The sequence below is a fragment of the Colletotrichum graminicola genome (genome assembly GCF_000149035.1).
Source record: "Colletotrichum graminicola M1.001 genomic scaffold supercont1.3, whole genome shotgun sequence".
Taxonomy (NCBI): domain Eukaryota; kingdom Fungi; phylum Ascomycota; class Sordariomycetes; order Glomerellales; family Glomerellaceae; genus Colletotrichum; species Colletotrichum graminicola.
The window spans coordinates 544,831-571,662 of NW_007361007.1; the positions used below are offsets into that span (position 1 = coordinate 544,831).

Genomic DNA, 26,832 nt, shown 5'->3' on the forward strand with positions numbered 1-26,832 from the left:
TCTTGATAATACAGACAGAATTAATCAACTCCAATCTCACTAAACCGCCATGGTGCCACTTGGTTTATCAAGGTTCGTCGTCTACGCTATACCTGGTTAGAGATTCCGATGCCACTGCATGACAAGCCAGCGACCCTCCATTGGGCATTCTCTCCCTGAAACACTTGTGACAACAAAAGGTCTCGCATTACAGGTCCAAAGTTATGTGCGCATGCGAGTATCTCGAATTGAGTGGATTCCGTGGTGCAATACCGCTTCCAGAGATATTGAATGTCCAACTTTGGAATGGTAAGAGCCATGATAGCAGCAGATGAACAATGATATTGTTCCTTGATCATCAAATTATGTGATCAGCACTCTGATGGAGAGAACAGTGATACGCGGCTGAAGGCTTTAAGATACCCTTTGGGCTAGAAAGGTTCAAATGTGAAGGAATTGAATACATGTGCGTTGTACAACTCGGCGAAGTAGTATATCACTCATTCCAGATAACTGCACTTAGTCCGTCTTCTTGGTTCACATTGCCTGGGTTTCCGACTTTCAGACTGGCAACCAGCTTTCCAAGCCTGCCCGTTGTCACGTTTCTCTCGACAATGGCGACGTTGGCGCTTGTCTGGCCGCCGACCGCGACGAGGTCGCCGGCCTTGTTGATGGCAAAGGTTCGTGGGAAGTACGAGAAGGCGCTCGTGAGCTCCACAAACGCAGCCTGGCCAGACGAAGGATCGATGGAGTACGTCGCGATGGAGTCTTCCTGCGAGCCGAAAGAGCGATCATACCGGTTCGACACGTACACGAAGTTGCCCTTCACGTGCACTTCGGCGGCCTTGGATCCTGTCGGGGCGGTTTTCCCGGCCGGGAACGTGGATGTGGTTTGTTTCTTCACAAGGTTGAGACAGCCGCTCGTTGGGTAAGCGACGGACCAAGAGGAGATGGAGTTGGATAGCTCGTTGACGGTGTACAGGAATGACGTGTTGCCCTGGGTGTAGAACGCTCCGTGACGGGGTCCGTCGCCAGGGCCGGTTTGGACAGAAGGACACTGGGTGAGTTGGCCAGTGCTGCCGATGCTGAAGACGCGGATGAGATCCGCACCGAGATCGGCAGACAGAAGAAACCGTCCTGAAGGGTCGGTGAAGACAGAGTGCGGGTGCGGCTTTTCTTGGCGAGACGGGATGGGGCCCGGCTGGGACATGGTGAAGGTCAACTTTTGCAAAGCTTGAGCTGATCCGCTCAACGGGAGAGCGTATGTAGAGATTGTGGAGGCATCGCTGTTATGATTGTCAACATGGGCATCGGTCGACAGAGACGGCCGCATCCCTCAAGACTCACTACCGCGCCAAAGCGATGAATCCCTTTCCGTCTGATCCTCCGTACAGCGTGCTGTGCAGCTCGCCACCAGCGGTTTGCACCTGGCCTTTCGCTGTCAAGCTGCCGTCAGCCGCGACAGAGAAGCTCTTCAGAAGTGGCTGTCCGAACTGGACCTCGTCGGGTATGTAGACGGTTTTCGACGTGGAATCCAAGTCGAGCCATGCTGGCATGCGGCTCCCGGAGCTGACCGTCTTTGCGATCGTGAGCTGGTTCGTGGACGTCAGGTTGAGGGTGTAGAGCTGACCGCTGTAATGCGAGGCGATGAGGGTGGCCCCGATGGCGCCGGGAACGGCTGCCAGGCAGACAGAGGCGAAGGTAACTTTAACCATTATGCAAAAAACGTTGCTCGCATGTAGCTAAAGCTCTCGTGGTTCTTGGAAAGAAAATCCCATCTTCTTGACTAGTTTTCGTCCTTCGATCGCCAGGTTAACAGAACGCCAGGATGTAGGTCGTCATCTGACAGTATCGCCAGGCCTGGTAGCGAACCATCAACTCGAGACTCCTCGTTAGATTGCCAGTGCAGCAAACCCATCCCCTGAAAGCATGCATTGTCTTGTTTCATTATAAGCAGCTGTGGGCTAGCGTCCCCTCCGAAGCACCAGATTAAGTAAATTGCGGAGGCCAGTGCCGAAAGCAAACATAACTTGTGCGGCTTTGCAATACAGCCGGATTTTGGCTAATAGCAGATATGATGATGAGTGCGATGCCAATTTCCTGCCCGCCGATTAGATTGAAGCGCGGTTCCCTTTCTCGTGACCTTGTGCGCTATGGCTTGATGAGTGATGATGCAATCCCTTCTAAGTCCCGGCAGTTTTCCGATGGACTCCGGCTGTTCTGTGGTTCCGGCCGACTTGGGATTACATTGCTACGATTGGACTGGCAGAGATGGAGATACCCTGACACTATTTATCCTGCTGCATGCAGTATAGAGATCTCATCGTTGCCAAATCAACTGATTGGTATGCGTATCTCTCCCGAGTGCTAACGTAGCACGCCTTCTTCTTGAGGTCGCCTCGGGATGTCTTGCAACCATTGTTCAGAAAGCAGTGCATGATGTTACTTCTAATCAATCTATTCAGAATAGCCTAAACCTCTTGGCGAGGCATAAATGACGACTGGCGGTCCACAAGCAAAAACTTGGCCCCCATACGCCTTGCATTGACCACCTCGCCCACAAAAAGCATTGTACATCTTGGCTCTGGATGGAAGCAACGGCGCATAATTCAGTACGTCCCTTGAATAGAAATACCAATAGCATGTATGTTATTCCTGCTTAATTCCCAGTCATGTAGCTCAGCAATAAGCTTGTATAGAGTTCAGATGTTAATTTGATTTTGTTCCTGGCTGTAGACGGTTGTTAGGATAAACAAAGTGACTCAGCGAGTGTTTGGCGCAGCTGGACTGACTAACACTCCGGGTGTTTCTTCCGAGTCGGTTTATAGCGGTTCCGCTACCTGCATGCCTATTAACCGCAACCTTGTGTACCTAAGAGCTTCAGTTTAAGCGGAGGGCTGTTAAAGGAGTTTAATCTAAATTGATGACCGATCATCGAGCGAGGCACACATCCTTGGTTGAAAGGGATGTTCATAATAGGTTTTAATATCAATCAATCAACGACAATTGAGTACAACTGTCCTTCTACTCGTCATCCGACAAATTAGTGCTTGATGTCAGTTCCTCAAATTAATACACTTGACCATCAACTTACTCCCTCCGTACCGAGTTGATTGGTAGCCACAATTGGGGTAAAAGACAGCCGATGCCTGGTGACTTGGCTCACTTTGATAGACAGTGAATTGTTTTCTCAAAATGTTTGCTTGCGTCTTGTAATGGTGACTGAGGTGTCGAGCCGAAATGGCGGCACATCCCATTACACGGTACGCTCAGCGTTGGGTATCCTTTTGGTCTCCACTTCAATATCACGTTTCATGCCATATCTTGGCAGACGGAAGGACCAAAAGCAGCCGCCGTTATATTGATCTTGTTCGAGCATCGAACGACTAGACTTAGGAAGAAACCGATGAACGGAGAAACAACCAAGCTTTCCACATAGAGACATCGCCTAAGATGGAAAACAATGGATTGCCACAGTCATGTGGTTTGATTCCTGTTGTCATATGTGTTTTAATAAAGGCCTGGCTCAGCCCAACCGCTTGTATGCTCTCATGCCAACCCGAAACGCGGAATTCGCGAGCCTACAGACGCGATGGTCACGAGGATCGCCTTCTTGGCGGCGATTCTAGCTGCTTCTGCTTCCCCGCTGACCAGGAAAGCCATCATTGACGACTGTCTCGCCGCAGCCGAGGTCCCTTACAACGAAAAGGATTCTTCTCAGTGGGTTGCTGATGCGGCGCCTTTCAACGTCAGAATACCGTTCGTGCCCGTATCCATAGCCGCCCCTCTCACGACAGAGCACATCCAAGCAGCCGTCAAATGTGGCCGAGATAACGGCGTCAAAGTGACCCCTAAAAGCGGCGGCCACAGCTACGCCAACTTTGGCTTCGGTGGTGAAGACGGACACCTGGTGCTTGAACTTGACCGCATGTACAACGTCACCCTCAATAATGCCACCGGAATTGCCACCGTGCAAGCGGGTAGCAGACTTGGGCATGTTGCGACTGAGCTATACAAGCAAGGTGGAAAGGCCATAAGTCACGGAACCTGTCCAGGGTAAGTTGATCGGCTCTCTCTTCTGGTTATTGTCTGACAAAAGTAGTGTTGGTGTAGGTGGTCACGTCCTTCATGGCGGGTGAGTCTTCATCCATATCCGCTGTGCGTGACTTGGCCCCGACTAACTAGGAACCGAATCCACCCAGATACGGCATGAGCGCGCATACCAAAGGCCTGGCCCTAGACTGGTTAGTGGGTGCCAAAGTCGTACTCGCCAACAGCACCGTCATCAACGTCTCTGAATCCGAGCACCCAGGCGTCTTCTGGGCCTTGAAAGGTGCTGGCAGCTCCTTCGGCGTCGTCTCCGAATTCTACTTCAAGACATTTGATGCCCCGAAACAGGCGACCAACTTCGCGGTCGCGCTTCAATGGGATTCAGAAAAGGCGGTTGACGGGTTCAAGAAGCTGCAAGCCTGGGCTGAGACCACGATGCCGAATGAGCTCAACATGAGACTGGCCATATCATCCTTCTCAACAACCTTGGAAGGGATGTTCTACGGCAACAAAACAGGTCTACAAGCGGCACTCAATCCCTTATTGGCAACTATAGGAGGGCGATTGACAACCTCGCAAACGACAGACTGGCTTGGCCATCTGCAGCACTTTGGCAATGGCATGGCTCTTGATCAAAAGGACAACTACAAGTTGGTGAGCTACCTCGGAAGTGCAGTCCATCTCGGCACACCTACTTAGACATTTACAGCAAGAAAACTTCCATTCTTCAAGTCTGTATACAGACAAGCTCTCAGATGCGCAAGTTGAGTCCTTTGTAGACTACTGGTATACTGTCGGCAAGTCTATGAGGAGATTCTGGTGGATTCAAGTTGACCTTCACGGAGGCAAAAACTCGGCAATTTCTCAGATAGCTGAGAATTCGTCGGCATACGCATACCGGAGCAAGTTGTTGCTGTACCAGTTCTATGACCTTGTCGCCTTATCAGCCACCTACCCCGAAGACGGATTCTCGTTTCTCGACCAGTTCATCGCGAACACCACCGTAGGTATGGAACAGGGCGCTCGCGGGATGTATTTTAGCTACCCGGACGCAAACATGGACCAGGATAGAGCTCAAGTAGAATATTGGGGGTCCAATGTTGCAAGGTTGCAGGAGATCAAGGAAGAAGTTGATCCAGAAGAGGTCTTCTACTTGCCTCAGAGTGTGAGACCGGCAAGTTCCGCTGATTAGTAGTGGAGGTTGCTCGGCCAGACCGGTGGTAGAAGATAAGGAGGTGAAGTGAGCATTTACGGTAGACGTATATTAGCGAGACATGCAGCCTATATCTTATTGCGTGCCATGTAAACGGACAAATGCCGAAAAACGTGCCCTGAGCGAGTCAATGGTCCCCTCAGTATCCATTTGTACAGGTAGGTATTTGTGAGCTTCGCTCATCCCGGACCAGGGGGAGCCTGACTCAGGGATTATCGTTGACGGATACCGAGAGCTTGCGGATAGAGGAACCGGTGGGGCTCGCACGTTAAAATTGTTTTTCAGCTCGACTGAGGGCGAGGATACGCCGCTGCACACTTACGCTAATCTACTGCCACTTGGTCAACATATCAATCCTAACTATATGACATTCCAGGCTCTAACTCTAACATGAACCCTAACCTCTGCCCCATTAAACTCTATATGATAGCTTATTTCTACAGCTTTTAGCAGAGTGTCTCAATAGCTTCATTGAGATTAGGTAGTAGGATGTTCGTGGAGAAAGAGAAGCAGGGTAGAAGAATCCTACTGTTATCTTGGATTGTATGAGGTTCTAGAGGGCGGCGGGACATCACAGCCCTTGTGATCAAAAGCCAGCGCATGAATAAGGGATAAGCTTGTGGTAGGCCATTGCCAAGCCAATTCCACCCATTCTGTCTTGCGCCGGTGCATAAGCAGAGGCTTATCGCGACCACCCCTTTTTCGATACAACAACGGCATTCCGCAATTTACATGCACGAGAGTACTACCCGCGTCCGGATTTGATAGCCCTAACGGGCTGTGTACCCCGTAAAAGCCGCGATATATCGAAAAGATCCCTGCCACTGGTCTTCTGAACTGCTCTATTCGGTCGGGGGGTCTGGGCAAGTGTGCCTATCTACCTAATGCTTACCTAGGTATGATCAGATCGGTGTATATAAGACATGTCTACCGCCAGGACTTTACAAGAGAATGTGATCACCACCAGGTCTTCTAGTTCCCACCTCAGTCATTCATTACTTGCCCAAGATGCAGCTCAAGACTCTTCTCGTACCTTTTGTCCTCGCCGAGGCGGTGCTTTCTCAAAGCGTGCCGATCCGCATCATGTCCTTCAACATCCGATACGCCACCAGCTCTCTCGAATCTGGCGAGAAGCCGTGGTGGGATCTCTTCTGCGGCATCACCAAGTCTCGCTGCAGACAGCGCTACGTCCTTGAGGCCATCTCGGATGCCGCTAACGCCGCGCCGGCCGGCGCCGCGGTAATTGTTGGTCTGCAGGAAGCCCTCAACAACCAGAAGGATGACATCCAGAACGGTCTCGGCGACGGCTGGTCGCACCTTGGCGTCGGCCGCGACGACGGAAAAAAGGCCGGAGAATTCAGCGTCATCTTCTACCGCAACGACGCGCTCAGGCTGCTGTACCAGGAGACGAAGTGGCTGTCGCCCACTCCCGACGTCGTCTCTTACGGCTGGGGCGCCGGCAGCAGGCGCATCGTCACCATCGGCGTTTTCGAGCACATTGCCACCGGGAAGAGGTTCATCCACGCCAACACGCATCTAGACAACGTCAGCGACCAGGCCCGCTCCGAGGGAATCAAGGTCGTTGTGTCGAGGATCCAGGCCGTACAGTCGACGTACGGCCCGCTGGGCGTCACCCTGACTGGCGACTTCAACTCGGATCCCAATGGCTCCGCATACCGAGTCCTGGCGAATGGAGGCTTTGTGGAGGATCTGTACAACAAGGCTCCGAGGGTTGGCAGCCTCACGGGGACGTACACCACGTTCGATACCTCCCTCCAGAACTCGGCTTCTCGTATCGACTTCATCTGGCTTGGACCCCAGTCGGCGAACAAATACTCGGTCCAGAAGATTGAGATCAAGAGCAACATCGCTAGTGGCGTCGTCATCAGCGATCACCGCCCCGTTGTCGGCGACGTAACCCTTTTGTCTTAAACGAAGATACCCAGAACGTAATAAATAATATTTAATTGATATGGCTGAAAATGCACACAAAAAGCCCTGCTCGGACTAATTTCAAGTACCACCCACAAGTATATGTGATCATTCCTTTGATTCTTCTCTTATCGGGCACTGTTGGTCTTATGCTTGTTCTCGTGCCAAATGTCTTGTTTTCACATGTACATTTCTTCGGTTAGTACGCGTAGACGGCGGCAAGACCAATCAAAGCCTCAAGCTAACTCTGTACACCTAATTAATGGTAAGTTATGCAAGCCTTTGACTAATTGTAGTTTGACGAGACTCATAATCCAGTTGGTGGCATCGCATGAGAAACTGCGGCAAATTACTTAACCTATCGTGCAGCAACTAGCCTGTTAGTTCTCCGTGGGACGATGTAGTGATGTCTATGACAACCTCACCCGATTGACTTTGGGAGGATTGCAATTGAGAGCAAACTTTGAAACAAAGCAGGAGTAGAATCCAAATTTGTCGTCGATAAGCTCGACATCAAGTCTAGAGGACGAGGACGACAGTTAAATCGAAATCGGTCACAGGCATGCGATGTATCTGGCTGCAACGGAGCCTACAGGCCGATTATCTGAAGTCTTGACTCAGTACTACGAACTGTACGACATGGTCGACGAGCAAGTTGAAGCAGAAAGGGCGACGAGGAAGACGTAATATGCGTGGAGTTTAGATGTTTGACTGGGAAAGAAAGTCTCTCTTGAAAGACATCAAGTATTTGCACGATGTGACTTATTACACCTCTGGAGACTGCATTGGCTATTCTCCCTCTCTTAACCAGCTGTCGACCGTTAGCTGAGATACTGGAAGATGCTGGCGAGCTTCAGGCCCCTGTTAACTGTTGTCCATCGATGTGAGTACCGAGTCGTGTTCCCACTGCTACATACATCTAAAATTGGCTTCAAACTGCGCCCCATTGTCAAAACACTGCGCTTGGCTGCAGCGGCCCCCATCTAGTGAGAAATATTCATTGCTAGTGGACGTGGGAATCCCAGATAGAAACGGCGGCTCGCATCTGGTGACCCGACAGTCCGTCCGCTAATTAGCCAGCCGCTAATAGGGCAAGGAATCCAAAGAGGTGTTATGCGCTCTCAGATGAGTCAGCCGTAACGGCGCTGGCACATGGCGAACACTAACTTTGTTTATCTCTTATCGTCATTGATTAACTATGCGCGCTGTCGCACATAGTCACGCTCTCTTCCAGTCACAAGACGTTGGCTCATACCCACGTCTCCTTTTCCGATCGAATCTCTGGTGGGAAGTTCTGTGTTCTAGAACTTTGATCCAAGTCGAGGCTCTCTCCAACGACGTCCTCGATCATGGCCATGGCCACGTTTGGCCGGCTTGTGCTGCCCACCCAGACCCTTATCTCGCGAGATGACGCATCCGAGATCCTCGGCAGCATCAGTATGGCTGCCTTCCTGTGCCTTTTGGTAAGCGGTATTGGATGCTGGATGGACTTCCCCGCTTCATGGACTGATGGGACGTAGCTGCCACAGCTTGCTGCGAACTATAGGCTGAAGAGCGCCGATAGCTTGTCCATGGCTTTTCTCTTCATCTGGCTCCTAGGTGACGTGACCAATCTGTTGGGTAAGAAGTTCATTTGCAACCCCGCGGCTTGGCATCTTAACTCCACACCCGTTCATCCTGAGCTAATGTTTATCGTACCCGGCACAGGGGGACTGGCCAACCACATTGCTCCGGCAAGCATCGCCGTCACGGGCTACCTCTGCTTCTCGGATACTACGCTCATCTGCCAGTGTCTCTACTACAACTCTAAGCAAAGGACCCGCGACCCGCCGAATTCAACGGCATTGCCGGCTCATGATCGCCAACCGCTTCTAGGGCCCTCGCTATCTGCTAGAGACCCGAGAACGTCCGGTGAACCTCAAGATATTGACAGCGAGTCGGCCATCACGCTCCAAGAGGACAAGAAGATTCTCGTGCAGGCGGTACGAACCTTTCATGGCTGGCGTTTCAACTTGGCTTGCATTCTTGCGGTACAGCTGCTTGGCGTTACCGGCTGGTTCGTGCTTCGTACGGTTGGTCTGCTTGGAGGTGATAAGCCCCCTGGAAGCGTAAGCATTACCGATTCACATTTACAAGGCATCTCCGAGTCCGTCGGCTCGGCTCTTGGAGTTGTCGGGGCCGTCTGCTACCTTTGGTAAGAGTTCGTAGCCGCAAAGTGTGCCTGTGACTGACAAATACAGTGCTCGTATACCCCAGATCATCAAGAACTACAGAGGGAAATCGTGCGAGGGTTGGTTTTATCACCCCATGTGCTGTGTTCCTGGCGCTAATCTGCTATCAGGTCTTGCGCCTTTGTTCTTGCTCTTGTCGATAACAGGTAATCTAACGTATGGGCTCAGCGTTATCGCGTACAGGCAAGACAGAGATTATCTTCTCACAAGCCTACCATGGCTGATGGGCTCGCTCGGGACGATCCTCGAAGATGTCATCATTTTGCTCCAAGTTCGCCTCTACTCCCAAATAGACCAGCCAAGCCAGCAAAGTAGCATTTGAAAGATCTTTATTGACAATAGCTGTTCGTTTGAGTCTTCGGCAATGACAATAGATAGTAACGAAAGCTTAGGGTCTGGAATGGGTATCTTAACCGTGCACGCGGTTCTAACCACATCTCCTCACTCCCGCTCTGTCTTTCTGGTACTTTTCACAGGTCTAGATCCCTAGAAACCAAGCTTCTCGTAATGAATCAAATGGCCCCTTTTCCGACCAACGTACGCTGTGTATGCAAGACTCGCTGAGGTAACAGCCGTCACAGAGATCAAGGCAGGCCAGTTAAACTGTGCCGGTCTAAAGAACACAATCGTCGAGAGAAACGAGAGAAGCTCGAATGTATTTTGCCAGGCTGCCTCGATGGTCGAGAATCGACCACGGCTCTCGGCTTCCACTTCCTGTAGCGCCACTCTGGTTAATACTGGATCTCCACCACAAAGAATGGTTTTTCTTACCTCCTGGACGATGATCTGTATACACAAGTCAAAACCTCGGAGTCCAAGTCGGCTGATGATGGTTCCAACGACCAGACTGGTCGCTGAGATCAGAGGGTCCGGCGTGAACACCCAAAAGATTGACAACCCGCCGATGAGCGGCAGGACCTGACAGTTGCTCAACCAGAGACCTGCTCTCAGTGGGCCAATCTTTCCGATAAGCCAAGGTGCTATCCATGTAGCCAATACCTCGAAGACCACGCCGATTGTCCTTGCCACACCGATGTACGTCGTGGTATAGCCAGACGCAACAAGGTACGTCACCATCTGACCAGAAAAACTGAGGACCGTGAGATAAAGAAGTGAGCCCACGAACGAGGGCAGGAACGCGCGGTGGCTAAAGTAAAACGTGAAGTCCGAAACGAACTCTCCCAAGAGCTGCCACACTTTCCGTCCTGATGTTGCAGATGGTGCCGCATTTTCTGGGTTGGAATTAAGCTGAGAAAGCTCGGCATTAGGTTTGGGCTTGCGTTCCTGCAACTCTGGTTCCTCATCATATATCTTCGCAATAGCGTAGTATTCCACCACAACCGACGCCATGTTCATAGCAAAGTTGACGATAATGGCGATTTCTGTCGAGAATCCATCAATGACAGCGATGAAAAGAGGGGCCAGCAATTTGCAAAAAAGGTCGATTCGACGCATTTGTGCATTCAGAGTTGCGAGAGCCTCCGTGTTTCCTTTGGCAAGGACCACGACCTAGGGGAAAGCGCCCATCAGTAAGTTGCAAGAGATCTGACTTCATCTAAACCTATTACCCAGTCTTTCTCAACAGAGACCATGTTGATAATAGAATATAGCTTCTCGGCGCACGCCAGCACGGAGAGAAGGGCAAGAAGTCCCAGTCTGCCATGATCGCCGAAAGGCAGACGTATGAAGAGAACATAGAACACGGCGCAGGATGCCGACACGGCCAGTCTTTGGAATACTGAGATGGTATTAGCCCAAAACCCGGTATCTGGCAGGATTCTGGTGAAAGCAGAGCTTGCCTATTGATGCCCGAACAACCTCGAGGCGGTTATTATTATCAACGTAATGCCCCACGGTCGGCGCGAACAGCAAGGCCGACAGACCTCGGGTGAGGGCATAGAGCGACATTGGCAACAAAGTCGCCGGGAAAATGGTCGCTAGGTACAGCACGGCGGCAAACTCGAACATGCGGGAGTTCCACGTAGACAAAAAGTGCGAAAGGTAAAGCCGGCGTGCTGTCTGGGGAGTCACCCTTTGGGCCACAAGAATCGTGCCGCCAGCATTGTCACCCTCACTGCCTAGGAGTGCTGTTTGCTCGGAGGGTAGGCTGCCTTCTTCGTCATTGAGAGTTGGGGGCATCGTTCTTGCTACGCGGGTGAGAATGATATGAAGGTGTCAAACAGAGAACTGGTGCAATAATAGCTAGGAACATTCCGAACTCCGAACGGAACGGCGGTTGGAGCCTCGTCAAAGGCGAAACGAGTAGACATTTTTAATATCGCGCCACAATTCGTCTCATGATTGGGAACTCGGAGATGCGGTGAAGAATGGAAGGTCTCCAATGGCGATGCGGTACAAATCAACCCTGCGTTTATTCCCAGTATTGGGACGCGGAAGTCATTAGGTTCCGTGCAGGGGGCTCAAAGCTGTCGGGTTTATGGCGCGCCATGTAACACCGAGTATGGGACGGAGGTACATCAGGTTCCGCCTTAATCTGCTAGATAGTTTCACGACTGCTCGAGCCAGGAAATTGAACGTTTAATACTCACGTCTTGCACAAAAGTTACATTGGAAGATGGAATTCCACTTCTTGGCTCAGAGAATCGTCGGTCATTCATCAATATCTCAGAAGTGGACACGTACACCGGTGTCTGAAAGTTGTCACGTTGTGCAATGTTCAATATCAACCGTCAACTCAGTCGAATATTATGTCATCGGAAGCCAGAGGGATATATCTACCTCCGCTGAGTCATGATCCGAGTCCCCCGAACAGCTCGGATTTCATCATCAACGGAGGTTTACTCCCTCCGTCTTTACAGCTTACCGCTTCAATTGGGGGTCCTCAAACAATGACGGCTTACACAGCTCGAAATGCCGCCCAAACGAGCATGTGATATATGCTATCGTAGAAAGGTATGTGATATTAGTAATGTCTAGCCACCATGCACCGAGAGTGCCAACGTGATTATACGGATCACTGAGCCCGACTCCTGTGCACATAGATTCAGTGCTTAATTCCTGCTGAAGGACCCCCATGCGACTGGTGTAGTCACCACAGATCCGAATGTAGCTTCAATCGCGAAGCGCCGCGGAAAAGGCAACGCCGAAAGTGAGTGCGTTATGAGCGATCTTTGCCCAAGTCATGTTTCTGTGCGGTTGCTAATGATGATGCGTAATACCAGAGTAACCGTAAGCGACGTACAATGTCTGAACGAGCGTATCCAGCAGCTTGAGGATGCGCTGGCCCAAGCAAATGCACGACATGATGTTCAAGGAAAAAGCTCTGGCGATCGCGCCCCGGCCGACTCGGTTGACGAGCCGAACACTGTGCCCGTCCGGAGTTCTCCTGTAGTAGATTCGGTTTCCCATCTTTCCACCCAGCAATTTCACTCTCCCCACCCCTCTTCACGAACGAGCGAGGTAATTAGTGGTATATCAGTATCCGCCTCAAGAGTCCTTCAACCTGGGAGCCACATCGGACCAAACTGGTTCTTCAGGGGTATACATGCGTTTTCCGGTGAGGGCCGTCTCTGGATCTCATCCAAGACGGGCCAAACGGTTGACTGGACCAAGCTGCACATATTCAGCGCCAAGCACTCGCCGCTGACGACGCTGCCAACACCTTCATTACCAGAAGTTTGCGAATTGCCAGATCGAGATGCCTGTCAGCTGTCTATCGCCTTCTTTTTTCATTCGTCGTTTCAGCTGAATTTCCCCGTCATTGATCCAGTTCTCTTCGAAAAGACTATAAGCCTGGCCTACGAAAATACTGACGATGCTAGGACTTTGTCAGCGCGTCTCTCGGCCCGGGCATGTGTCTTCGCCGTTCTTGGCATCATAGTTTTCATTCCAGGAGCCCCTTTCTTAACACAGTCAGACTCATACGCGCACAAATCGCGTTGTATTCTGAGTCGGATTACTCGAGATGTGAGCTTGACGACGTTACAGGCAGTGATTATGTTGGTGAGCTTTTACCTTGTATGACCCTGTCAAGCACGGTCCGCTGAGTAAGTTCGCAGCATGTTCAACATTTGCTGAGCGGTCACTGGCAAGAGGCAGACTCGCTCCTTTCAGTTGCCTCCCAGTTGGTTTACACTCTTGGCGGGCACATCTACGACCGACAGCGAGTCTCAAGCGATGACCCCTCACTCCCCAGCAGGGAGACACGTCACCTTCGGAATCTTTTCTGGCTTTGCTATATATCAGACAAGGATCTGTCTCTTCGAACCGGACGGCCTCCCTTACTCTCCGACATGTATTGCGATTTGACTTTGGTAGATGATTATCCTAGCTCTTACACATACCTACGAGGACTCGATGGTTACCTTCACTCCCGCGGCACGCGCATGGCAAACCTCATGCCGCACTTCTGGGGCGATGCTCGGCTCGGCTTTCTCAAAGAGAAAGTCTACCGTCATCTATATTCTGTCCATGCGATGAGCGGCAAAGATAACCGACTGCTCGTGCATATCCGCCAGCTGGACGACGAGATCGAGTGCTGGAGGCTGTCGGTACCTGTCGACTTTCGACCAGCTCTTTCGGTCTCCCCCGAGACGCTGATAGCCACCCCCGATACGAGAACGCCTCATCGGACGCGGTACTTCCATCTTCTGCTGGAGTATTGGTACCTGATGATTTTTGTCCACACGACCGTCAGGAGGTATGACGCGCACACTGTCATAGGCGATGGAAGTCATGACCTACACAGCGTCATTCACTCGAGCTATGACCTATCACTGGAAGCCGGTAGGTCGACACTCCGGTGCCTAAGAGTTTTCATAAAGACGCTCTCCGACGCAGATTTATGGTAAGCCTTTGCCGTGACAAAGATGTGCTGCTGCTACTGAAGAGGTCCCCGTACTAGTACTTGCCTCTCGTTGGCTAATCATTTATAGGTTTCTCATCTTCTACACAACCAATGCCTCCATCTCGCTCTTCCTGAACATGATCATACATCCAGAGGAAGCAGACGGACAACTTGACCTAGAGCTTCTCATATCAACTGCGAACACCATCCGCACTATGAAGCCGCGGGCCGCAGTGACAGGTGAAGGGACGCGGATACAGCAACACTCCGAGTTTATTATGTGGCTCGTGTGGCTTGGGTCCTGCGCGATCACGAAGAGGAGAGACGTGGGACTTTAAAGTCTCAGATCGACGTTCAATGGTGCGAGAGGAGATCAAGATCCAGTCCGGCCCGGGGACTCCTAATTATTCTCTCTAGTTCCCAGCCATATCTATTACCTCCATGTACTAGTCGAGTCTATCAGATGTCTTTACAATAGAGACACTTCGGCCTCGGTCTGGCTAAGTATGTCGAGGAAAGTCACCAAACGGCGCACTTGGCTCTAAAAAGTTTTCACCCATGAGACGAGGTCGGCTAACTCTCAAGCAGTTTGGCATTCCGCGCTTCACCGAAGTGTTGAAGGCGGACACACTGGCGCTGAGCAGACAAATCTGCCAAAGATTTGATTGCGGTTTATTATCTTCGTATACAACGTAAAACTGCAAAGAATCCCTGGCAAGAGCATGATGTCTCGAGCATTGGGCACCCCACGTCCATTTATTGTGCCAGGAGGATATTGTGCCGAGGGCTTGCTCACAGCAGAATCTGTAATGTGTGGAACAGGGGCTGCATTTGCTAGAAAGGACACAGGCGCATGGTTGAGACATGGAAACGAAGACAGACGTCATCACAGCCATTGGGGTTCTGGAATATAGTAGCGCCATGAAAGCGATTGCACGAGAGAGACGCTGTTCCATCCCTCCGACTGGACATCGGTTGTGCAGTTGAGAGCGATTGACCTTGCCTGGGTGAAACGAGTACCCCTCCGCAAGATGGAGGGGCTGAGGCATACGAAGGCCCACGGAGAGAGACCACGGTGAGAGCGGTGAGGTTGACTGAATTGGGTGACAGCGCGGATTACTGGATCATTCTCATAGCAATCCAAAACATGCTTGAATTCAAGCATATATAACACCAGGAAATCGCTCGTAACACAGCGACCAATGACACGGCTGTTCCTCATACGCCGTGCGTGAATTCCATCGTTGAGACGGGCTCGTGTGCCCTCTTACCAAACAAGGATCGCTCACGGATGGTGTCAAGGGCTATGCGGATTATCAGTCTTGCGCTCCTTATCTTTCGAGGCGTCCCACACCATCTAGAACCAACGAATAAGTATTTCCCGACAAAAACAATGGCTACGTATCAAGGTGCTGCGCAGGCTCGGCCCAGTACCTGGGTTACCCCCATCACCGGAATCACCGCCTGAACAGACCATATGTACCCTCCACTGGACCATGGGCATGAGATGGCTTGGATGCTCGCCAGGGAGAGCCTTTGGCGCTGTAACATTGACCTTCTGTTTTCGGCCTAGGACTCTCTGGACAGGTCCCTCAGCTATCAGATAGATTGGCCGGACGGGGGCGCAGGATTGGACGCTCGCTGGATTTAACGTTATTTGTGCCCTGTCCAAACCCCACGGGCCGGCCAGGGATCTTTGGTCTGTGTTGCCAGTGGGCATGGAGGGTGAATTCGGGATTGGGCCATTTTCTTCTTTTGCCCCGAGACCTACCACGTAGAGAAAGAAACGATACGCCGGCTTACTGGAGCTTGGATGGAAACAGAAGGAGAGAGGAAATACTGGAATCATTAGAGACGTTTGCCAAGCCGGCCTGGCACAACATGGGCGACGAAGACGCTGTTGGGCTCACGCCAAGTTGCCGTCCTGGTACGCGTGGGGATACGCAGTATTACCGAGGGAGTGTCTGACCCTGGTGTACGGGGTACTCTGTAGTACTGCTTGTTACCTGTATGCTCCATAACGTAGATTGCTCCGCACATATTTATCAAGGTGCGCATTGGACGGTGGGTCATGTCAAAGTAGTGGCAGCTCGTGGTCGTTCCGGCTTTGACACAACCTTGTCAATAGGCTATCACGTAGATGAGCCTCAAGTTGCCTACCTATCCGCCAACCTTGGCCATGGACTGGGACAGAAACTTCGGTCGTCCTTATGAGAGCCGGTGACCGAGCTGAGAAGTAACGCAGACCGCAGACTGGCCATGAATCCCCCGGGCCAACATTGCGTCTCCCGAAGAGGCAAACGGACCGCTGATAAGCCAATCAGCCAAAGGGCCACGACACGTGTATCCGTATCTCGTCCCTCATCTTAGCTTGGCTCTTGGCAAAGTAAGACCTTGTCACCGAACACGCTGCTTTCCCGGCATCAGCCACCCTGCTAAGGTTCTTGGCAAGCAACCAAAAGAACCTCCAATCGGTCTCCCTCGTTTTTGTCCAGCCAGTCAGCGGCCTCCGAGATGCTTTCTCGAGCGGTAGGGCCCTGTGTTCCCCTCGTCGTTCTGTGCCACCGTTGTTGTCACTATCGCCTATGGTTCCCCTCCAACCACCCACCTCCAGGGCAGAGATCGGCGGCGGATCGCTTCCCAACAGCAGGCAGAATGGAAACTGTATATATCGAGCGAGGGTAGCCTCAAAGCTACGTAGGACAGCTTTTACGTAGCTGGCCGTAGCTGTCTTTCTTCCCTTCCTTTTCAGTCAATCGATTGGCGTAGCGTCCAACCGTGGTATCGCGAAGGCTTCATTGACTTCCCCGTGCGAACCGGAACATCAGACCGATCTCGGCCTCCATCCGCGGTCCATCCTTTCCCTTCCCTTTTGCCCACGATGCGTCAGTCTGTTCCGACGCTGGCTCTGGCACTCGCCGGTACTGCGCTCGCGGTCCCGGCGAAGGAGGACGGCGACCACCTGTACTCGTCGCGCCTCGCCAAGCGCGGCATCGACGCCGCCGGGCACTTCAACATCTCCTTCTTCCACGTCAACGACGTGCACGCCCATCTCGACGAGTACTCTTCCTCGGGCACCGACTGCACGCGCCCCGAGCGCGGCTGCTACGGCGGCTACGCCCGCATCAAGCACACAGTCGACGAGCTGCGTCCGCAGTACAACGACTCGCTCTGGCTCAACGCCGGCGACGAGTTCCAGGGGACCCTTTTTTACAGCTTCTACAAGGGCGAGAAGATCGCCGAGACCATCAACCAGCTCGGCTTCGACGCCATGACGCTTGGCAACCACGAGTTCGACGGCGGCGACGACCAGCTCGGTGACTTTCTGCTGAACCTCACCTTCCCCATCGTCGCCGCCAACATCGAGTCCGACAACGAGAAGCTCAACAAGACCATCAAGCCCTACCACATCTTTGATAAGCAGCAGCTCGCCGTCATTGGTGTCACCACCCCAACCACGCCGGGCATCTCGTCCCCCGGCAAGGGCACAAAGTTCCACGACGTCGTGACCACGGTGCAGTCCACCATTGACCACATCAAGTCCACCACCAACATCACCCGCATCGCCGCCCTCACGCACATCGGCTACGAGGAGGACCAGAAACTCGCCGAGGAGACGTCCGGCCTCTACCTCATCATGGGCGGCCACTCCCACACCCTCCTCGGCGACATGGAGGACGCCGAGGGCCCCTACCCAACCATCACGAAGAACAAGGACGGCGACGACGTCTTCATCGTCACGGCCTACCGCTGGGGCGAGTACGTCGGCTACATCGACGTCACCTACGACACCGAGGGCAAGGTCCTCGCCTACCACGGCGGGCCCATCCACCTCACCAACACCACCGAGCAGGACCCGGACCTGCAGGCGCAAATCGAGGCATGGCGCGGGCCTTTCGAAGCCTTTGCCGCCGAGGTCGTCGGCGTCAGCAACGTAGAGCTCGACCAGACCCTCTGCCAGCGCCAGGAGTGCCTCCTCGGCAACGTCATGACGGACGCCATGTACGAGTACCGCCTGAACAACTCGGACTCGACGCCGCCCGACTTCGCCCTCATCAACGCCGGCGGCATCCGCGCCACGATCGACAAGGGCGACATCACCCGCGGCGAGGTCCTCACCTCGTTCCCCTTCGGCAACTCCATCGTCGAGATCACCTACAAGGGCGCCGACATCCGCAAGGTGCTCGAGGGCGCCGTCAGCAGGGTCAACCAGTTCAACAACCTGCCCATCACCTCCGGGTTCCAGGTCTCCAGGAACATCGTCGTCGAGTACAACCCGGCCGGCAACAACGGCTCCAGGCTGGTGTCCGTCACGATTGCCGGCGAGGCCCTGGACGACGAGAAGGACTACCGCGTCGTCACCCTCGACTTCCTGGCCGGCGGCGGCGACAACATCTTCGTCGCCACCACCGACTTTGTCTCACTGGACACCCAGGACGAGGTCCTCGTCCAGTACGTCCAGGCCAAGAGCCCCATCGACGCCGAGATCGAGGGCCGCATTGTCCAGAGCAACGGTACTACTAGCAGCCCCTCCGGTACCGCTACCGGATCTGCCGCCGTGCCGTCTTCCACATCTGGAGAGAGCGGTGCCAGCATGGTCTCCGTGAGCTTGGGCGCCATCGCCCTGAGCCTGTTCGCCATCTTGGCGATATAGATAAAAGATACCACAGGGGTACATATGTAACCTAGTAATGAGCGAGACGATGTATATGTATCACTAAAAGAAATCGAAAAGTACGTCTGTCAAATGAAGATGATAGCATGTCCTGCGTTTCCCTCTATGGTGATAATAAAATGATACCAATCTATCCTATCTCCCATGACAAGGCATCTGACTTGAGATTTACCGCACACTGTCAGCCTTGCACCAATTTATCCTCTCATTCTCAAATATCAGTATATATATGTTACTGCGGTTTCTACAGAAGACACCCGGCAGCATCGTCAAGCATCATGCAACGCTAGTTTTCCAGGTCTTGCTACATAATTCCGACACCTCGAAAAAGTCTGTTAGCACGGTCAGTACAGTTGACCTGAACTTGGAATCATGAGAGAATAGGAAGAACGGAGATGGAGAGTTCAATGAGAACCATTGATCCATGCTTATGTATGTATGCATGCATATCACGCCGCTGGTGGGCTGTCTAAGAGCACTAGCCCACATAGGCGTAGCGTTCCGAAGAGCCAACGTCCCGAGGAAACGGAAGTGCGAGTGCCCACTAACAACAATGCAGATTCCTCTTGCAGGATCTAGCCGGGAGCACGCGTAAAACCATCAATGCGGGCGCTGTTTTCTTCACCGGAGGGCCGAGACGGCGAGGTCGTGGAACTGAGACCAAATGCTTCTTTCTTCGGCCTGGTGGGCCGAAGCGGCACGATCTGAGACAGCCCAGCGGCCTGCCATTGTCGTTAGTCTGTTGCAGTTGTTTCGTCACCGTCGGCGTTGTGAGGTGTGACTTTGTGACGCGTCGGATTTTCAGTTCTTTTTTTCCCCCTTCGTCAACCGGTGGAACTGATGAGAGGTGGCCGAGACTTGGAAAACAAAACCAGACCGAGTCTATGCATGACGCCGCCAACATCCCCGAAGTCGGATCTCGTTCAGCGCATTTGAGAGATCCGAGACCGGAGTCCCCAGACTGTATGATTGCAAGCCGTTTCTTCGTTGACTAGTGTTGGGCTGATTCGCTTGCTCCTCATATCTGGCCTTTACTTGAAACGTCCATTTTGGGGTCAAAGTTGTGCTTACACGTGAATAGTGGTGTTTTATACACGCTCGTCTCTTGAACGATGCCACAAGCCAAGATTTGGATGCATCAGATAAGCCCGACGTCAGGTCAAGAAGAAAACAAACAACCAAGGAACGTTACGTGGGGGTGAATATCCAACATGAAGTTCTCATTGCTGCAGCGGCGTCTGGCTGGACAGTCAAAAAGCGCTGCTGCTGCTGCTGCGCTGAAGTCGGAGGACCTAGAGATGTTGAAGGGCGGCGCTAGTAGTACGCCGTCAAGATACATCAAGCTCAGACGGATGTGAGGTGTTATTCAAGTTGGTCAATTGCCAATATATACATATATCATCAAAATCCAGAAGACAAGGCTTTCATGAGCATGATGACATGTAAAACCCCCCGTCCCAAAACGCCTCGCCGGGCTGGATCCAAGCCAGCACCCATGATTCATTAATCCGTAATAGACATTATAGGCAAGGTATATATTTATCGTGCTTCGTCGACGTCGTGCATCAGATCTGCGCCGGCTTCATCCGGGCCAGCTCCGTCGGCAGACTGCTCTGCCTCACGGGACCTTCGGCGGTCCAGCCCCTAAACATGGGATGCGAAAGAAGAGGCGGCGTCTTCAGGCGTATGGTGGGCGGGCGGACGGGGCCGCCGTAGTCCTCTTGGACGGGCAACGTCACCCGCCGCGTCGGGTACTTTTTGTGAAGCAGCTCCCACGTCTTCTCGACGCGGGCTTCGTGCTCGTCCCAGTCGCTGCGGACGGACATCAGCAGCCCCTCGCCCTCTTCCGCCTCGATGCTCGACTTTGACCTGGTGCGGCCATGCCAGATCCTGGAGCGCGTGCGGGCCGGCGGCGAGACGGGGGGTTCCGTGTCGGGGCTGCCGGGGGCGACGGTGCTCACGGTGATGGACGTCCGGGCCTGCAGGGACTTGCGGATGATGGTGTCCCTCAGCTCCTCCTCGGCCAGGATGATGCGCGACTGGGTAAGCCTCGTGCGCCGCGTGTACTCCTCCCAGGTGAGGTCCGGGTTGCGCAGGCAGGCATTCTTGTAATCCTCGGCGGCCTGCCTCTTCCGGTGGCGGGTAGCGACGAAGTACGCCGCGACGGCGATGGCGAAGAAGAATGCGGTTCCCAGCACGGTGGAGATGATGATGAGAGTCCGTGTGTTGGTGGAGCCGGGGGTTGTGGCGGTCAAGTCGTCGGCCACGGGGTCGGTCGAGGAAGAGGACGAGGGCGCGGCGGTCCTCGAGGCGAGAGAGAGTATCATCGGCGCGGCGATACGTACGGATGGTTTGATGTAGCGAGTGACAGGCGTCAAGGTTGAGTTGGCTAAGGCTAAAACGAGCGTGGTGCGGCCATCAATCCGATGGAAGAAGGCGGACCAGACGGACCCGACTGCTACGGACGGGGAGAGGGATGTGTGGGATGAGAGAAGATTCTTGACCGCTTGAAAGTGTGTGTGTCTGTGTGTGTGACGATCGTTCGCGGGCAAGGGGATGGAATCCCTCTTTGTATGTCTGCACGAACTTATTCCTCAGATACCCAACGGGCTGGGCAAGCCCACTCAGAATGGCGACAATCTATTTTGGAAAGGTTAGACATGCAGTTCCCCAAAGCGCATGTTCCACACAAGCAGAATGACTAGTCTCCAGGTCGACGGCTCAGGAACACCCAGGAACACGGCAACTCGCTGCTCACCGCATAAATGCGGAGCTTGGAGCGATGCTTTGCCTTCTACACATCCTTGGCGGTGCAGAAGCGAGACCTCGATGTCCACTACACTGGATGGGGAACGCAGATGTATCCCGGGGAGGAAAGTAAAAGTTCGGATACGGCGGACACAGCCCAGAGTAGGCTTGAAGGCCGGAGCGGGCATCTTTCTTGCGATGCCGGGGGGGGGGGGGTGTGAGGAGGAGGAGGAAATGTGTGGCTTGACAGCTGTCTCTCGCGTGACTCGGTCGTCGTCCGTCCGTGAACTGCAGACCCTAAAGAAACCTTGCATGCGTTCGTTCTCCCCCAGAGAGCGACTCCAATATTCAACAGCACGGCAGGCAAAAGACGTGAGGGGGACTTGGCTAGTCGATGGAACCGGATTGGCTGGGAATAAGCTATAATTGGTCCCGACAAGGGGCCCAGCCAGGGGTTGGCCAACACGAGCTCAGGCACAGTAGCGCCGCATTGGCGGAACGGGGTTTCAAAAAGCAAACCCTGGACGATATGTATGGATAATGGTAGGCTGTTGGGGGGGGGGGGGAGAGGAGAAGGAGGGGGGCTCTGAGTTGGCTGGTCTGGTTGCTGGGCGGGATGAAGAGAGAGATTTCGACCCTCTTGAAGAGGCCGGGGCTGGGTGCCGCAGCCTATGAGAATGCCAACAACACCCGGGTGGCTGGACCGGCGGCCGAGCCGTTTGAGACAGGGATCGGACGGGTTTCTCTCGGCCGTCTTGCCTCTTGTCTTGTGATGCTTTGCTTGTCCTACCTAGTGTCTGGCCTCGTATGCGGTCGGGAACTGCTCGACATTGGGGTCTGGAGAACGAGTACTGGGTAAGCATGCATCTCTGCATCGCCTCACTCGATCCCTCATGCCCAATAGATTCCCTATTTCTGTCCTTCACTAGGCACAGCATACATGAGGGCCATGTCCGATGTCTGGTATGTCCAGGGTGTATGCCGTGTTGCCATGCACGTGCTGCCCGAGATGACGCGGTTGGGAAACGCAGACCAGACCAGAGCAGAGAGCAGTTGGCTGCCTCCACCATGTCCAGCGCGCGAGTTGTTCTTGACTGACACGCCTCTAACATGCACTTGTGTAGACTCGAGTGGAATACGAGAAACGAGGCCTCGGATTTGTATGGCGATCTTTCAAATGTCTCACCCACGAACTGCCAACAGGCGTTTCTTGCTCTCTAACTTTGCTTTATCCGGACAAACGCAATCCACACCGCCTCGCCGGATTTGCGCCTCTTGGCATCAGGGCAAACATAGCCTGGTACGAGTTTTCTTCTTCCTCTCTTTTCTCTGCCTTGTGCGACGTCATCTTCCAAGTAGAGTGCGTCTGGGTCGGCGGTACAGCAAACAATGCAGGGCGCCGGATGGTCCCGGTAATTTCCCGACTTTCTCATCACGTCTTTCTTTTCTTTTTGCTTTTGGCTTCCGCAGTAGGGTTGGAAGAAGCTCGTGGTGTCGACAGCACGGTTAAGCAGCCTCTTCCAAGGCAAAGTCCAAGACAACCACCTTTCTTTCCTCCTCTTCTGTGCGAGTGAATAGAGAGACCAACCGCTGCGACCCTGACTCGAACGTCTCAAGCTGCGGCTCGCCGGAATACCCGTCGCCTTCCCAGAGCGTGGCATATTCCAGCCTCGTCTCCTCGGTCGCCACGTCCTCCAGAGGCAGCCGGACGCCCAGGACGGTGAGCTTGTCATCCAGATTTCCTGGCAAAGCGAATACAACCATGCTCTTCCCCGGCAGCGCGATGACATCCCCGCGTGCTCCTGTCCGCGTCGGCCGGAGGCGAGGCAGCGCGTGTCGGCTCCATTTCCCCTGCGGACTCCGATAGTAGTGCATCCAGATTTCCTTCTCGCGGTTCAAGACGTGGAATCCGCCGCTGTCGTCGGCCGCCTGTGCCTCCTGGTTCAGGATACCGCTGTTCATGGGTATGTCGAAGACGATCAGCCCGTCGCAGTCGGGAAAGACTGTCTCGCCGAGTTCCAGGTTCGCGAGCCGTTCGCCCTTTGTGTTGTTGAATGTTTTCCCGCCGTCATCGCTGCATACGTAGAACAACTGTCTGAGGTCAGTCAAGTCTCGCCCATACAGGGGGGGGGGCCGACCACAAACCCACATTGTGGTTGTTTTCCGGACCGTTGGGACCGGCCTGCACCGTGTGCAGCCTCGCTTCCGGATCGTCGACGCCTTCGTACCAGACAAACCCGCGGTAGGTCCCGGACACGTGGATGCGGCCGTTGGCGTACGAGATGCCGTTGATGTATGGATTGTTCTGGACACCCGTGAGAAACTGTCCGATGTATGAATATGACTGGGATCTGCTGCTGTATTTGAAGAGGTGGTCAGACCCCGCTCCAGCCCTGCATGCCAGTCAGTTGCGTCTTCTTCGGATCAACACACAGCCATGCCGGTGCACGTACATGCCAATGCGATAGGTCAAGAGGAGGTCATCTTCGATTCGGATGAAGCGAGGATAAGTCATCTCCAAGAAGAGCTTCTCGACGCCTAGCTGACCAGTGCGTGTGTATCCCGGCAGTTGATTACGAGTCGGACTAAACAATGACGCCTTCCACTCATGCGCTTCCGGGTTCGTTGCTACGCCTTGTATCGACATGCGGTAGTGCAGACTGCGCCATGCGCACTCGTCAACGGAGCTCTACGACATGACATGAGATGAGATGACTGTAAAACTCACGGGTCGCAGTGATGGTCAAACGAGACATGGATCGATCCATCCCCGGCACAGATACCTATGGAGATGGTGTTATGCCCGTCGTCCGGCGTCTGCTCGTAGTCATCAAAGCTCAACGTCTCCCAGCTACCTAGAGTTTGGCTAACTGGGCGTCGCGCAAGGCTGACGAAGAGGACACTGCCGGACGCGTCCTTGTGCGTGTAGAAACAGGCGTACTGCCAACCGTTGAAGGTTGTCAGCGCATCTTGCTGGAACGAGTTGGCATTGATCCGGTGCTCCCGGCGCGCATCAAGCGTCAACTCAGACTTGGCGACGAACTTCAGTTTGAAGTCCATTTCGTCGGTGTTGGATGCTCCGTCTTCAAGCCTAGTCTATCGAGCCGGCCGGTTTAAAGCCGTACTTGCGGAGGACGACCCCCCCGCCCTCTATGCGGCGTTCATTGTGACGTATGGTGATCCTTTCCGCTGGGTTCGGGGAAAATGGAGCCGAGGCATGGCGCGATGGACGGTTCCCCGCGCGACGAATCCCCCGATGGGCCGTCAGGATCGCGAACCCCGAAGCTTCTCCAGACAGCCATCGCCTATGAAAGGACCCCCGGCGCTTTTGGCAACGCCTGATCTCATGTCTTGAGTCGAGCTAGCCCATAAAAACAAATGTGAACGGCAGTGAGGACCTAACCTGCCGAACCAGGCTTGTCCCGCAGTTGTCTCCATTCTCATCGAGTTTACCCCATGGTCCTCTGCCATTGCTGACCCCATGTTTCCCCGCGTTCGGTACCATTGTTCTCCTGTCAATGGACCGCTACCCGGACCGAAGTCTGAATGGAACCACTCTAGCAAACAAGATTGGCAGCGGAGCCGTGCAGACAACAATGATCAGCGGAGGGTGATGCGACCCTGCGGAGTTGGATATAAGCAACCGCAGGCGTCCATTGAACATGTAATTCCTAGATTAACGCCTATCTCTGATCATCTCTCCTCTAGCAGATCAGTCGCATTGAGCAAAGGGAAGACGGATCCACAACCATGGGCTGGAATCTCAAGCTGGTGAATAGCGACGATCGTCACGCCCTTGAGTCAACGACGCCGACGACGACAAAGACCGTCTCGACGGTCCTCATGACCGAGCTGGCATACCCAGCACACCGGGCGACGGCGACGGCGCTCAGCAGCACGACCTACAGCGTCGGTGCCATCCTCGCCGCGTGGGTTGCCTTTGGCAGCTTCCGGATCCAGAACACATGGTCAGTCTCGGCGGCATGGGGAAACTATTGCACACACGACGAGGGTCTTCGCTAAAGCTCCGACAGGGCCTGGAGAACACCGACGATGATTCAAGCCGTCCCGTCCGCGATGGTGCTTTGCCGTCTCCTGTTTCTTCCAGAGTAAGTTCGCCAAGGAACATTCACACATCGTGCCATCTGAAGACCTGCCAATTAGATCGCCTCGATGGCTTTGGAGCAAAGGCAAGGAACAGACGGCGCTCGAAATCCTCACCAAGTATCACGGCGCCGGCAACGTCGACGACGTGGTCGTTCAGCACCGGTATGCTGAAATCCGCGATACCATCGAGGCCGAGATCTCGCAGAACAAGAACCCGTTCCACCTCAAGGCGCTGTTCTCCACGCCGGGCAACCGATGGCGCTCCTTCATCATCATTTGGTGTGGGATTTGTAAGCAATGGAGTGGTAACGGGCTGATTTCATACTTCCTCGGATCCATGCTGAAGAGCGCCGGCATCACGAGACAAATCGAGACAACGCTAGTCACGGCGACCTCGTAGATGTTTAGCTTCGCGTGCTCGTTTGCCTTTGCCTTTCTTCCTGCCCGAGTCGGTCGTCGGCCGTTGATGTTGGTTAGTACGGCTGGGATGTGGGTTGTGTTTGTAGTCATCACTGCCACCACCGGAGCGTATGTCGAGGCGGGCAATCGACACGCCAGCTTCACAACTGTTGCATTCATCTACTTGTACAGCGGCGTGCACAACCTGGGATGGAAGGGCGCGCAAATGCTATACAGTAAGTGTTACTCGCTTCCTATACGAGGTGGAGAGAGTAAGAGCACTGATAGGCTGCCAGTCGTCGAGATTCTCCCCTACACTATCCGCGCCAAGGGCATGGCCATGTTTTCTCTCGTCGCGGGTATCTGCGGAGCTTTCAGCACCTACGTAAACCCGCTTGGCATCGCGGCCATTTCCTGGAAATTTTACTTTTTCTACGTCGCCTGGATCATCGTCCAGTTCGTTGTCGTGTACTTGGTGTTCCCGGAGGTGAGTTTTCCGGGAATTTCGATGGGAATGCTGGGCGCTGACTGTCTACAGACCAAAGGACCTAGCTTGGAGCAGGTCGCCCTGCTCTTTGATGGAAATGATGCTCAAGTTGGCCGGATCAATGCGGTGGCAAACAAGATGCTCGATGAGAAGGGCGGCGGTTTTGCTGTAAAGATGCGAGACAACAGTAGTTAGTTTCAAGAC

General features: G+C 53.6%; 10 protein-coding genes across 10 annotated transcripts; 6 read left to right on the forward strand and 4 right to left on the reverse strand.

Moving 5' to 3' along the window:
- Positions 1–475: 475 nt before the first annotated feature.
- GLRG_01069 (uncharacterized protein) lies at positions 476–1,694 on the reverse strand (the record flags this gene model as incomplete). Its single annotated transcript, XM_008091754.1, has 2 exons — positions 476–1,265; positions 1,327–1,694. 2 exons carry the CDS (start codon positions 1,692–1,694, stop codon positions 476–478), a joined length of 1,158 nt encoding a protein of 385 aa, XP_008089945.1.
- Positions 1,695–3,571: 1,877 nt separating this feature from the next.
- On the forward strand, positions 3,572–5,221 carry GLRG_01070 (FAD binding domain-containing protein; the record flags this gene model as incomplete). The annotated part of the gene is made up of 4 exons (XM_008091755.1): positions 3,572–4,035; positions 4,082–4,114; positions 4,182–4,683; positions 4,739–5,221. The coding sequence occupies 4 exons, from the start codon at positions 3,572–3,574 to the stop codon at positions 5,219–5,221; spliced, it is 1,482 nt and encodes a 493-aa protein (XP_008089946.1).
- A 1,029-nt stretch (positions 5,222–6,250) lies between these two features.
- GLRG_01071 (endonuclease/Exonuclease/phosphatase) lies at positions 6,251–7,174 on the forward strand (the record flags this gene model as incomplete). Its single annotated transcript, XM_008091756.1, has 1 exon — positions 6,251–7,174. One exon carries the CDS (start codon positions 6,251–6,253, stop codon positions 7,172–7,174), a length of 924 nt encoding a protein of 307 aa, XP_008089947.1.
- A 1,349-nt stretch (positions 7,175–8,523) lies between these two features.
- GLRG_01072 (uncharacterized protein) lies at positions 8,524–9,629 on the forward strand (the record flags this gene model as incomplete). The annotated part of the gene is made up of 5 exons (XM_008091757.1): positions 8,524–8,637; positions 8,695–8,794; positions 8,882–9,368; positions 9,415–9,464; positions 9,574–9,629. The coding sequence occupies 5 exons, from the start codon at positions 8,524–8,526 to the stop codon at positions 9,627–9,629; spliced, it is 807 nt and encodes a 268-aa protein (XP_008089948.1).
- A 262-nt stretch (positions 9,630–9,891) lies between these two features.
- Positions 9,892–11,544, reverse strand: GLRG_01073 (iron transporter; the record flags this gene model as incomplete). The annotated part of the gene is made up of 4 exons (XM_008091758.1): positions 9,892–10,119; positions 10,177–10,914; positions 10,974–11,143; positions 11,289–11,544. 4 exons carry the CDS (start codon positions 11,542–11,544, stop codon positions 9,892–9,894), a joined length of 1,392 nt encoding a protein of 463 aa, XP_008089949.1.
- A 732-nt stretch (positions 11,545–12,276) lies between these two features.
- On the forward strand, positions 12,277–14,550 carry GLRG_01074 (fungal specific transcription factor domain-containing protein; the record flags this gene model as incomplete). The annotated part of the gene is made up of 5 exons (XM_008091759.1): positions 12,277–12,318; positions 12,408–12,514; positions 12,588–13,368; positions 13,425–14,212; positions 14,301–14,550. 5 exons carry the CDS (start codon positions 12,277–12,279, stop codon positions 14,548–14,550), a joined length of 1,968 nt encoding a protein of 655 aa, XP_008089950.1.
- Positions 14,551–17,093: 2,543 nt separating this feature from the next.
- On the forward strand, positions 17,094–18,866 carry GLRG_01075 (5'-nucleotidase domain-containing protein; the record flags this gene model as incomplete). Its single annotated transcript, XM_008091760.1, has 1 exon — positions 17,094–18,866. One exon carries the CDS (start codon positions 17,094–17,096, stop codon positions 18,864–18,866), a length of 1,773 nt encoding a protein of 590 aa, XP_008089951.1.
- A 1,586-nt stretch (positions 18,867–20,452) lies between these two features.
- Positions 20,453–21,214, reverse strand: GLRG_01076 (uncharacterized protein; the record flags this gene model as incomplete). The annotated part of the gene is made up of 1 exon (XM_008091761.1): positions 20,453–21,214. The coding sequence occupies one exon, from the start codon at positions 21,212–21,214 to the stop codon at positions 20,453–20,455; it is 762 nt and encodes a 253-aa protein (XP_008089952.1).
- A 1,927-nt stretch (positions 21,215–23,141) lies between these two features.
- Positions 23,142–24,695, reverse strand: GLRG_01077 (uncharacterized protein; the record flags this gene model as incomplete). Its single annotated transcript, XM_008091762.1, has 4 exons — positions 23,142–23,726; positions 23,785–24,028; positions 24,089–24,295; positions 24,364–24,695. 4 exons carry the CDS (start codon positions 24,693–24,695, stop codon positions 23,142–23,144), a joined length of 1,368 nt encoding a protein of 455 aa, XP_008089953.1.
- Positions 24,696–25,385: 690 nt separating this feature from the next.
- GLRG_01078 (sugar transporter) lies at positions 25,386–26,823 on the forward strand (the record flags this gene model as incomplete). The annotated part of the gene is made up of 6 exons (XM_008091763.1): positions 25,386–25,603; positions 25,670–25,744; positions 25,800–26,138; positions 26,220–26,377; positions 26,438–26,628; positions 26,680–26,823. 6 exons carry the CDS (start codon positions 25,386–25,388, stop codon positions 26,821–26,823), a joined length of 1,125 nt encoding a protein of 374 aa, XP_008089954.1.
- Between the last annotated feature and the right edge of the window lie 9 nt (positions 26,824–26,832).